This window comes from Talpa europaea (genome assembly GCF_964194135.1).
Source record: "Talpa europaea genome assembly, chromosome: 11".
In the NCBI taxonomy this organism is placed as follows: Eukaryota; Metazoa; Chordata; class Mammalia; order Eulipotyphla; family Talpidae; genus Talpa; species Talpa europaea.
In genome coordinates, this window is record NC_140078.1 from 69077809 (window position 1) to 69090423 (window position 12615).

General features: G+C 51.0%; 1 protein-coding gene across 1 annotated transcript in view; it reads left to right on the forward strand.

The window, feature by feature from the left end:
• Positions 1–3635: 3635 nt before the first annotated feature.
• The window catches only part of POC1A (POC1 centriolar protein A), a gene marked incomplete at both ends in the record, with an annotated part of 66404 nt that continues 57424 nt past the window's right edge, over positions 3636–12615 (forward strand). Inside the window, 6 exons of the mRNA XM_084247979.1 lie at positions 3636–3653; positions 7236–7320; positions 8632–8803; positions 9187–9366; positions 10226–10333; positions 11216–11331. Of these exons, the coding sequence (XP_084104105.1) occupies positions 3636–3653; positions 7236–7320; positions 8632–8803; positions 9187–9366; positions 10226–10333; positions 11216–11331 (679 nt within the window). The remainder of the gene's footprint in view (positions 3654–7235; positions 7321–8631; positions 8804–9186; positions 9367–10225; positions 10334–11215; positions 11332–12615) is intronic.

The following is a 12615-nucleotide window of genomic DNA, read 5'->3' on the forward strand; positions in this document are numbered from 1 at the left end:
GGGGAGCAGAGCAGGCAGAAGGACCCAAGTACACTGCTGAGGGGAGCAGCGGGCGGCAGGAGAGGTCTGCGCGCCATGTGGGACCCTCCTCCGGTGGCCGGGGAGCAGCCAGGGATGGAACCAGCGCCGCAGAGGCCGCGGGCAGCTTCGCAACATGGCGCTCAACCGCTGTGCCACCGGGGAGGCCCTGATTTACTCTTAAGACCTTTACAGGGTTAGCTTGTGGAGGAATCCAAACTGCAATACACAGGCACAGATGCAGGCATAGTCTCACAGAGGCATGCATCCACATACAGCAGACTCATGCAACACACAAACGCACTCAGAGATACAGGCAGGTGCACACTGACAGCCTTGACCAGACACACACTTATGCATGCACACACACACAGACACGAGCGCACTCTCAGCCACTATGCAGAAATATGTACACACAGTTGCGCATACACCTTCTTCTAGTCCATGTACTCTAGGGAGGGGACCAGATGAATTGACAAGTCCCTCCCTCCGGCAGCACAGGGATCCTTGGATAGAAGAGAGGAAGAGGATCTGACCCCCCGAAGGGGGGTGGTCAGTCTGAGCAGCCTGAGCCCCAGAGGGTCCTGAGGAGAGGCAATCATTCCTTCTACATGTTGGGGGTGGAAGATTTGGGATAGGACTACCCCTAAGGGGTTGGACACAGGGGCGTCCCAGGCAGAGGGAACAGTGTAAACTAGGCACAAATGGGGTGATGGTCTGGCATGTGAGGTGGGGTAGAGTCAAGGTGAGTCTGGAGAATAAGCAGGGGCAGAGCAGGTGGGCTGTGGGGAGCCTCACCTTATACTAAAGATATGGGGAGCCGCTGATGGATTTTGAGGGAAACACAAATAAGCCCCAGGGAGGCTGACAAATGTAATTACTCCATATTTGTACTAAACCCCTTTCTCCCTCCTCCAGACCAGAAAACATGCCTCATCCCTTCTGGAACTCAGTCTTTTCCCTGCACAGGGGAGTCTATTTTGACTCACCTCAATCCTAGGAGGGGACATGTGGTTAAGACCAATTCCCAGGAGGCTTGTCTAGCTGTGTCTAGTAAGGTGGTCACCTACTAAAGACTACCCTGAGAAGTTGACACTTGAATAAAGTCCTGATGGAAGTGATGGGTTGGGCCAAGTGGACAATAGTGGTGTAAGAATCCTGGGTTTGGACTGTGCCTGGCACATTTTTGTTCAAGAAACAGTGAGAAAGCCAATGAGACTGGAACAGAGTGAACCAGGGAGAGTGGTGGAAGCAAAATCAGAGGGGGTTAGAGTGTTAGACCAGACTGAGGTCATAGTAACAAGTTACATGTATTAAGTGGCAGCTCAACATCAAACTGACATTAATTAACAGAGGTGTTCATTAACACCTTCCCTATTGTGGAAAGTATATTATTATGATTATGTCACAACTGAGGACACAGAAGCTTGGAAAGGTGATGTGACTCCTGCTGGATCAGCCAGCTCAGAGGTGGCAGGGCCTGGACTCACCCCTATATCTAGCCAACCCTGGGATAAGTCCTGAGCTGCCCTCGTCAGAGTTCAGGCACAGGGCAGATTGATAGCATTGGTGGGGCTTTCCAGACACAGGTTGGGCGGGCTTAAGGGTGTGTGTGTATGTGTGTGTATGTGATCCCTGTCTTTCTTCCTTTCTCTGCCTCAGGTTGGGGTAACTTTTGTCCTGGGACAAGGGATCTGGGAATGATGACAGGGCAAGGTGGTAGTAGGGTTTGTACCAGGACTGAGGTATTCCTTCTGCTGGGGGACTTGAAAAAGCAGCTTTCTTCTCGTCCTCTCAACATGGAGGTTCCTCGAACACCGAATCTCTCCTCACCCCCAACATGGAGAACATAGTCAGAAATGGAGTCCAATCTGATGGAACTGGCAGGGAGTAGGGGCTGTTCAGTCAGAAAGTGGAAGCACAATTTTGGTTTAAGTAGGTTGTGCCCGCAGTACATACTGGGTTGTCTATGTTGGCAGAGTCTATCTCATTTTTTGGCAAACAATGAGGAAGGCGGGCAGGGCATTCCTAGTTCTTCCTCCTTGATAGATAAGGATAGAAATCAGTGGGACCTGAAAAGGCTAGAATGAGTAAAATCTTCCAGTGCCTCTTACTTAGAACAAGCCTGATACTGGAGGATAATTTTACAGAGGAGTTCAGTTTAGGTAAATTTTTTTCTTCATTAATATTTTCAACTAAAATGTTTGATTGACAGACAAAAGAATAGCTGAATGAGACTGGAATGTTGGGAAGGCTTGGAGATCGCCCTTTTGAACAGTGTTGAACAATTTAGGGGTGTGTGCAAGTGATTACTAGTTTTAAGGAGAATTTCATTGTGTCTAAGTCAAGTGAGCCAGCACATTTTTAACATAAAGGAACCAGCTCTACGCCAAATCACAGTAAAGATGGAATTAAATATAAATATATATATATTTATTTATGTCTAGTGTTAGATATTCCAGTTTCAATGGGAGGTTCCCTCCTCTACAAGCTAGTTTCCCCATGTTTCTGAGTTTCACGAATCAGGCTCTGGTGTGTCCAGGGACACTCTGTCTGTTTGAGAAACCGCAGGATTTGGAGTCTACCAACCATATCTGCCCAGGGGAGGTGATGGAAGGTTCCTGAATCTTGCAAAATATCTGGTCCAGGTCAGTTTCAGCTTGGGAAAATGCCCAGGATGAGGCGGGGTGCAGTGGAGGAAAGGTCTAGGGACTGCCTCGGCTGTTCCGACAGCAGAAAGTGGGCAGGGACGGCCTCTGGTGGCCAAACCACTGGCTGTCTCCTTCTTTTAAATATGCAATTATAACGGCTTCTCCCATTCATAAGAGGGCCAGGTTGCATCACACTCCCTCACAATACAAATGGGGAATCGGAGGCTCACAGAACAGGGGTCCTTTCAACAAGCTCACAGAGCGAATCGGGGAGAAACGAGACTCACCCCATGGAGGTGATTCCGAGAGACGCGTGTTCTTTTAAGTCGACGCCTGTTCTAAGCACGTTCGGAGGAACGAACCATTTAAAGAAAGTCCGAGGGGTGAATAATCAGTTCTTAAAAGGGTGTCCGCCGAAACGCCGGCGTCGCGGCTCTTTAAGAGAACACACAGAGGAGTTACTGGTCCTCCACTTCCGGGATTCTAAAAGGCTTCGCTTGGGGTGGTTCATTCCGGCCCCGATTTTAGGGCATTTTGGGAAATGTAGTTCTACTTTTCTGCGGACACAAGGATACCCGCGTCCTGGAACTTCATTTCCCAGAAGTCTGTATTCGCCATCCCTTCAGCCGGATTATAGGCCAATGGGGCGAAACCTTCATCCCGAGTTTTTTAATTTCTCAATGGGAATGAGCGACGGTGGCCAACAGTCCTCGGAGGCGCAGTCCATAGGCTGCCTGGCCTGGCGGAGCGGGCGCGGATAACGTGGGGCCGACCTAACGGTTCTGCTTCCGGTCGGGGGGCAAAAAGCCCAGGCTCCGCCTCGCCTTTAATTGCGATGGGCGGGGCGCGGCGACGCGACCCGCGTTGCTATTGGCGGCGGTTGGGGGCGCGGAAACTGAACTGGCCGGGACGCCGGCGGCTGACTTCACCGGCTCCTCCGGCGCCGCGGGTGCTGTCGGCGCCGCCATGGCCGCCCCTTGCCCGGTAAGTTCTCGCCGGCGGCGTCCGCCCTTGTCTTAATCTCCCCGCGGGGACAGTAGGCTCCTGACCCGGGCGATGGCTGCGAGGGTGTCGGTGACGCGGGGTCCGACCTGATCCTCCTCCGTTTACTGTCTGTGCGGGGATCCCCGGGTCAGGGCACCCTCTGCGTGCCAGGCCGTGCGCAGGCTGCTGGGGCGAACAAAACAGTCCCTGTCCCCAGTATTTGCGTCTCACCCGGGGAGACGGTGGTATGGCCGAACTGAAGATGCGACCTGCGGCCAGCGTCGGGCCTCCCTGGCCTGTGTCTCCATCCTGAGCAGTGGGTGACTGGATGAGGGCATGCTGAGAGTACACCCTGTTCCTGGGGTGCCAATAGTAGGCCCCTGGAATAGGTGGGAAAACCGAGACCTGCAGTGTGGCGTGAGCTGACACCCTCTTTGCTTCCCAGGCCCCTCCCGAGGCTAATGCCAGCCGAGCAGTCCAAGGCCCCCCTTTTTTGAGAGATGGTTGGGAACCTGTCTGGCCTTCTGACTGGACTGAGAATCAGGGAGCATGGGAGATGGACTGTTGGTCCTTTGGGCTTTCAGGAACTTGAGTAGAGGGCCCAGACTAGGATTTGGCTTTTTGACTCCTAATCTGGTGCTTTCTCCACTCTACATTCCCACTTAAAACCACCTTTGGCTAAAATAACTACAAGGCTCATGGGATTTGGGGAAGAGAGTGTTAGATTTCAGAGGCCTTCTGGTCAGTTGTCTCTGCCCACTGAGCATAGAGGTGGGCACTATTTTATTCTTCCTGTTCCAAGAGGCTCTGGTGGGGCAGTTGCTGCCTGGTTGGGGGCCTTCCCCCAGCTGCTATTCCCTTTCTCACTAGGAGGAAGACTTCGGCAGGTGTGTTGGGGGTGGAGCTGGGCACAGGGCCATGGGGGCCTTTGTTCTGGTTAGAACTCCGAGGGTTGGCAGTGGCCTTACTCAATCCAAGGACATGGACATTTTTTTTCCCCCAAGAGGAGGCTTTGTTGGACTCTCTGGTGCACCCGAAGTGCTTTGAGATTTCTGATATTTGGGGTAGGGGAGATGTTGCATGACTGTGATATAACTTCAGGTTCTGAGACACAGACTGCTATTGGATGGAGAATCTCTGGAGTATTATCTCCATGCCTTCCTAAGCAGTTCCTGGACTACTATTTCTCTGAATATGGGTGGAATGGAGGTGGTGGTGATGCCACCAGGAGCTTGTCCAGGGCTGACCTTTTGGGCTTACAGTCCAGTCTGCAGTGGGATTAAGGGTATGGGGTCTGATTCTTGAGATGGGGTTTTGGAAAGGCCCCCATTATCTCTTCTTGGGTCTTTAAAAATAAACTGATTGAGACACTGTTCACATACCACAACATGCACCACTTTAGAGTATAAAATTCAGTGTAGTGCAGCCATCACCACTGTTTAATTTTAGAACATTTTGTCATCCCAAAGAATACCCCATTTTGCCCCAGTCTGGCAACTTCAAATCTATTTGCTGGGCCTCTCACGGTGGCGCAGTGGTTGAGCACTGGGCTGTGAATCTGCCCGCAGCCTCTGCAGTGCCGGTTTGATCCCCGGCCGCCCGGGAGGGTCCCACATGGCGCGACAGACCTCTCCTGCCGCCCGCTGCTCCCCTCAGCAGTGTATTTCGTTAATCTGCCTGTTCTGTTCCCTGCTCTGGCTCTGGTGAATTCTCTTACCCTCCCATGCTTCTGACTGTACCCAGTGCTTGTATAAATAAATAAATAAATCTTTTAAAAAAACATCTATTTTCTGTCTCTCTGGAGTGGCCTATTCTGGACATTTCATGTCAGTGGAATCACACAAAATGTGACCTTTTGTGTTTGGCTTCTTCCATTTAGCATAATTTTTTAGTGTATTTTCAAGGTTCCTCCATGATGTAGCAGGAAGCAATACTCCATGTCTTTTTTTTGCTGAATAACATGCTATTTTGTGGATATACCGCATTTTGTTTACCCATTCATTCATTGATGGATATTTAGGTTTGTCTTCTTTTTGGCAATTATGAATAATACTGCTATGAACTTTCAATAGCATACAAACGGCTATTTTTTTTTTTAAGATTCATTTATTTATGCATACAAGACCTGGGATACATGCCAGAGATGCTGGGGTGGAGGTGGTGAGAGGATTCACCAGACACAATGGGAAACAGAACAGGCAGATTGACTGAAGTACACTGCTGAGGGGAGCAGCGGGCGAGACAGGAGAGGTCTGCTGTGCCACATAGGTTGCTCCCTGGCTGGCCGGGGATGGGATCGAACTGCTTCATAGTGTGGTGCTTAACCCTTTGCGCCACCAGGGAGGCCCAAACTGATATGTTTTTGTGTGAACATGTTTTCAATTCTTTGGGGTATTTGCTTTGAAGTGCTAGGTTACTTGATAATGTTATGTTTAATTTTTTGAGGAACTGCCAAACTATTTTCTACAATAGCTGCTCTTTCTTGCTCTTTCTTTCTTTCTTTTAATTTTTTTATAGAGGCATGTTTTTATTTATTTATTTGTTTGTTTGTTTGTTTGTTTTGTTTGTTTATACATGCACTGGGTACAGTCAGAAGCGCGGGAGGGTGAGAGAATTCACCAGAGCCAGAGCGGGGAGCAGAGCAGGCAGAAGGACCGAAGTACACTGCTGAGGGGAGCAGCGGGTGGCAGGAGAGGTCTGCGCGCCATGTGGGACCCTCCTCCGGTGGCCGGGGAGCAGCTGGGGATCGAACTGGCGCCACAGAGGCTGCGGGCAGCTTCGCAACCCAGCACTCAACCGCTGCGCCACTGGGGAGGCCCCCTTCCTTCCTTCCTTCCTTCCTTCCTTCCTTCCTTCCTTCCTTCCTTCCTTCCTTCCTTCCTTCCTTCCTTCCTTCCTTCCTTCCTTCCTTCCTTCCTTCCTTCCTTCCTTCCTTCCTTTTTCTTTCTTTCTCTCTTTCTCTCTCTCTCTTTCTCTCTCTCTCTCTCTCTTTCTTTCTTTCTTGATTTAAGAATATATTTTATTCATTTCTGTTGTATCACATTTTTGCATGAATTTAAGGATTAGCATGTCTGCATAAAAAATGCATCTGGGGAGTTTTCATAAGGATTTTCATGAGGATTATGTTGAGTCTGTGGATCAGTTTGGGGGAGTTACTGCTTCTAAACAATACCAAGTTTTCCAGACTGAACTCAAGATATCTTTCCATTTATCTCAGTCTTTCTAAAGTTCTTTAAGTGTTTTATAACTTTCACTGTCTACCTCACACTTCTTTTGTTATCATTTCTAAAAATCCTTTTTTAATGTATCATAAATGGAATTATCTAACTTTTTTCAGCTTGTTCATTGCTGCTGTACAGAAATAGAATTTATTTTTGTAATTTAATTTCATATCCCGTAGCTTATTGGATCCGTTTACTAGTTCTAATAGTTTTATTAGTGAATTCCTTAGGATTTTCTATGTACAAGATCATGTCTTGAGCATTTTAAACTCTCCTGACTGTTATAGGAAGAGTCTTGGCCCCAGGGAAGCCCCTTCCTCATCCAGGCTTCTTCACACATTTGACCCTGGCTCTCCCCCAGGATGACCCCTCGCTGGAGAGGCATTTTAAGGGCCACCGAGATGCAGTTACCTGTGTGGACTTCAGTCTCAACAGCAAGCAGCTGGGTAAGAAGAGGCATCCGTCCCAGGCACTAGGTTATGAACTGAGAAGGCTGAGTTTCTACATGGGAGGTGTGGTCTGGGGCAGAGGGGGTAGAGGACCCGGGCGTTTTTCTAGATCTGCATCTTTCGTCAATACTTTGTGAAGTGCAGAGTGAGTTTCAGATAGGTTGGGGGCTTTCCCAAGATCATAAGCTTTTGAGGGTGGGACCAGGTTCTGGGCTTTTCCCTGTCTACCCCAGCCACCTTTGGGTCTGACTTGAGCAATGGGCTCTAAACAGTGGTTCTTTTTCTTTGGGGCTTTATTAATTCTGTTGTCTGTAGTGATAGGAGTCTACCTTATTGAGGGGGCCTATATGTGAGGAGGATGTAGAGCAGAGCGGGGTTCTCCCCTCCCTGCACTGCCCTAATGCAGTAGTTGGGGACCCTTCTCCTTCGTTGCTTAGGGTTCATACACAGATGTCATGGCTGCAGCCTCCTTGTTTCTTTTTTTTATTTTATTTTAAGATTTATTTATTTATGGATACATGAAGTGGGGTACAGGCCAGAGGTGTGTGTGTGTGGGGGTGCTGAGAGCATCCACCAGAGACAGAGCAGGGAACAGAACAGGCAGATTGACCGAAATGCACCGCTGAAGGGAGCAGCGGGCAAGTCAGGAGAGGTCTGCTGTGCCATATGGTAGCTCCCTGGCCGGGGATTGAACTCATGCTGCAGTGGCTGTGGATAGCTTCATAGGTTGACCCTCAACCCCTTGCGCCACCAGGGAGGCCCTGCAGCCTCCTTGTTTCTAAGGATGAGATTCCCCCTTCATACTATGGTCAGTTTCTTACCAAGGGGCCACTGACTTCATGGTCTGTGTAGAGAGAGAAGAAACTGAGGGACAATTTTGATTGGTTTGCAGGACCTCTTTTAGTTTCTGACTGAGTCAGGCCATCTCAGTGGTAAAAGACCCATTGTGCTGAGTTGAGGGGGGCATATTCTCTTTCCTCAGAATATGTCTCTGGGGAGCCTGGAGACCCCCTGGGGAATGAGTTTTCCCTAAGGCCCTTTGGTTGCAGTCCAGGGCTGGCATATGAAGGCATTTCTTGGTCTGCTTCCCATGTGGGCCTGCTGCTTGGAGAGACTACAGTCCATAGGCTGGCTTTCCAAACTCTGGGTTAGCAGTGATTGGAGGTGTGGCCTGCCCCTGTGGGGAAGGTAGAGCTGGGCTGTAAGGCCTTGTTTCCATGTTGCTCCCTGTAATCCAACACCCCGATGTCCTGGTGGAGGTTTGAGGCATGCTAGAGCAGAGGGTCATGATATCCCTACTCTCTTCAGCTAGCGGCTCCATGGACTCGTGCATCATGGTGTGGCACATGAAGCCCCAGTCACGTGCCTATCGCTTCGCGGCCCACAAGGATGCTGTCACCTGTGTGAACTTCTCCCCTTCAGGACATCTGCTTGCCTCAGGCTCCCGTGACAAAACTGTCCGCATCTGGGTACCCAATGTGTGAGTTACAGACTTCAAGGGGATTTGTCTGAGTCTAGGGCCCTGCTACCAGAGCTGTTCCCACACACCTCCCTGTACTGGCTCTGCACTGGTCACAGTGGGATACCTACCTCAGTTCCAAAGAGATGCCATCTGAGCTGGGACTTCAACCAGGGCCCTTCTCCTTAGCCTTGGGAGAAGGGCCCCCAGCCATTCAGGGAGGGGATTCTGCCTGATGCTGCTCATGCATGGGTGGGTTTGGGCAGTGCTCTGCTCCCGTGAGGGAGACTGTGGTCTCCCTTGTTGAGGGCTGATTGAGTTTGGGAGGGGTGCCTGAGGAGTGCTTCACTGCACCATCATGTCACTATTTTGGGTTTTCTGACGCTGGATACCTGTCCCCACAGCAAAGGTGAATCAACTGTGTTTCGTGCACACACCGCCACAGTGAGGAGTGTCCACTTCTGTAATGATGGCCAGTCCCTTGTGACAGCTTCTGATGACAAGACAGTCAAGGTGTGGTCGACTCATCGCCAGAAGTTCTTGTTCTCCCTCAGTCAGCACATCAACTGGGTGCGCTGTGCCAGGTGAGATCGTCCAGCCTGAGACCTTTGCCAGGACCTGGGCATTGCAGGGCACAAAGGAGCTGGGGTTTGCACCCACATCTCTGGCGCTGAGGCTTGCCTACTCTCCTCTGGGGTGTCCTGCTCCTCTGGGATGGCTCTTGCTCTAGAGCTGTGAGATGGGGCCCAGGTCTGGCTGCTGGCCTTTCCTTTGCCCTGGACTAATTGCTGTGGGGATGGGAGCCAGGTGACCCAAAGGACTTTCAAGGTCCAAAAATTACAGACCCAAATGTGCCTTTTTCTAGCTTATTTTGTTCTTTTTCAACAAAGATCTCATGTCAAATCTTGTTTGACATGACAGTTCTTGTTCTCTAGGACACCCTATCTCTGTTTTGGGTGGTCTTGATTGCTTTGTGAGGCCTTACTACCAGGCTTCTGAAAAAAGGAGGGACCAGGCTAGCAAAACCAAATAGGCCTTTGGTGGTGGGTTCCCAGGTCCTCCATGCCTTTTGTTGGCAGATTGTGTTTCACTGATACAATCTGAGTTAGATATAGTCTTGGGGACCTGGGAATAAGATGAGGATGCCCATGGTGACTTCTAACCCCCTTAATGCTACCAGCCATCAGCATGAACATGCCCACAGTGCTGGGGGCCTCATGCATCATGCTCCTCCCTGCTAACCACATGGTAGGGACCATTCTTATCCATCTCACCGAGGAAAAGCCACCTGCCCAAGGTCACTTAGGGTCAGAGCAGGGCATGAAGCCCCAGTGGTTCCTGGGGTCAGCTAGTGGGCAATGAAAGAAGGTGGCTTTGGAAAACCGTGTGTGGTGCCGTGACACCTATTATTCATTGGTGTGATTCATGCTCTGCCTGGTTCAGGTTTTCCCCTGATGGGCGGCTCATCGTGTCTGCCAGTGATGACAAGACTGTCAAGCTCTGGGACAAGGCCAGCCGGGAATGTATCTACTCATATGGCGAGCACGGCGGGTGAGTCCCCAGGCCCTGTTCTCCACCTGCTGGTGCTCAAGAAAAGCAGCAACAAGGGGACCTCAGTGGCTGCCATCGTGGGGGCTGATAGCGCATCTCTGCTGCTTCCTGTCTCAGCTTCTTTTCCTCTGTGGGTGGAGGGTTTAGTCTTGTCTCCATCCCCACAAATAACAGGAGCTTTTAACTTCAAGGCTTGTGATTTTTGGGCCCTCTCTTGTTCCTTCACTTTCTAGTTCTCAGAAGTGTGACATGTCTTTCTGAAAGCAGTTTAACCCAGACCCCCCAAAAGTCTGTTAGCATGTTACCTGTGGTGATGGCTTTATCAGTGAAAGACTCCTGTGGCTCGTGGTGGCAGTTGATATTGTGCCACCTGGAGAGAGGCCAGAACCTTTTCTTAGCTCCTAAGAGAACCCTGGCTTCTGCCTGCCTCAGTTGTCTGGGAAGGCCTCTCTTTGAGAGGTACCACCCTGGGTGTCAGGAATGGGTGTACTGAGAGCCCTGGCCTATCTCCTGGAGATAGGTGAGCCAGTGGAACCTGGCTGACACTTGTGTCTGGGCCCCTTTGACCAGATCTGCCCTGCCTAGGTGGAAGTACCAGTTCCAACTCTGAAAATGCCCCAGCAGTTGTCTGACCTGTGTTTAGACATTGGTGATGGAACTTGCTCCTTGATCAGTTCACCGCAGTCACTGCTAGCCACCGTTCTCACCCTCTTTGCACTCCCCCTTTGCTACTTGGTAAAGAAATTGGCCAGAAGGGAGGTATTCCAGGCTGAAGGAAGAGAGTGAGCAGATGTACCAGGATGGAACAATGCTGGATATTCTTGGGTCTGTTCTGAGCCAGACCAGCCTGCCTATAGCATGTGGTGGCCACTGTCTTTACAGCTTTGTCACCTATGTGGACTTCCACCCCAGTGGCACATGCATTGCCGCCGCTGGCATGGACAACACAGTGAAGGTGTGGGACGTGCGGACTCACCGGCTCTTGCAGCATTATCAGTGTAAGTGTCCATGAGCAGCCGTGCTGGGGGGCTGTGGTGCCAGGCATTTGATGCTTTGCCATGGTGCCCAAATGGGTGACAGCCTTTGCTACTGGGGAGGAGTTTGGGATCTGTTGGGATGCCCAGGGGTGGGTTGTAGTGTGGCTTTCCTGGCTTAAAACCTTGGCTATGTGGTATCTACCAAGCCCTTTGGTGCCTGTTCATGAGATGGAAGTCTCATGCCCACTGCAGGGGTATACCCTCCATGGGTCACTGGTCACGTCTCCTTTCTAGGGCCACTTCTCAGAGGCTCCCTATGCCATTTGCCTCTGCCTGTAACAGAGCTATGCCTTCTAGGGCCAAGGTGGCAACTGTGACCTGTGATGAAGGGGGCAGTTGTGGAAAGGGGGCAGTGTTGGTGGGGCTTTCATCACCTCTGGCCACACGAGATCTTCCACAAAGTGGAGCCCTGAGTCACGGAGGGTCAACTTAGCTAGTGGCCAGGCTCAGTGTCTGGACTGTGTCCCCTTATTCAGCTGTAGCCCTTGCAAGGCAGGGTGGTGGGCGGTCAGCACAGGCTGGTGTCAGGTGCCAGGTGGGAGGTAGGGACAGGCTTGGGTGTGATTAGGATGAGTAGCTGAAGGCGTTGGGTATGGAAGTGGCCTGGGAGCAAGTATGATTGTGCAAGGTCATGAGTCACCCACGTTGTGGGAATGGGGCCCCGGAAAGGGAGCTGGTGAGGGACCACAGGAAGAATGGGGAATTGTGCCAGAGGCAAACCTGGTGGACTTTGGGCTGAGACTAGGGAGAGGTAAAGCTGGAATTGTTTGAAGAAGTTTGGTCACTGCTTGGGACTAAGTTTAAAATCCATGGACTCCCTCCCAAAATGTATGCCTGAAAATCGGATGAAAATGTTTGGACAAGGTGTGAAGCTTAGGATTCAGAGCTCTTCCTAGCTGATTATCGGGACATTTGAGGACATTTCTTTCTTGGGGTAATTAAGATGAACAGACCTTCCAAGAACAAGGACCTTCCAAGAAAGATCCTGGTCTTAAAAAGCATGTGGTGGGGGGCCTCCCTGGTGGCGCAGCGGTAGAGCGCTGGGTTGCAAAGTTGCCCAAAGCCTCCGCGGCACCAGTTCGATCCCCGGCTGCTCCCCGGCCACCGGAGGAGGGTCCCACATGGCGCGCAGACCTCTCCTGCCGCCCGCTGCTCCCCTCAGCAGTGTATTTCGGTCCTTCTGCCTGTTCTGCTCCCCGCTCTGGCTCTGGTGAATTCTCTCACCCTCCTGCGCTTCTGACTATA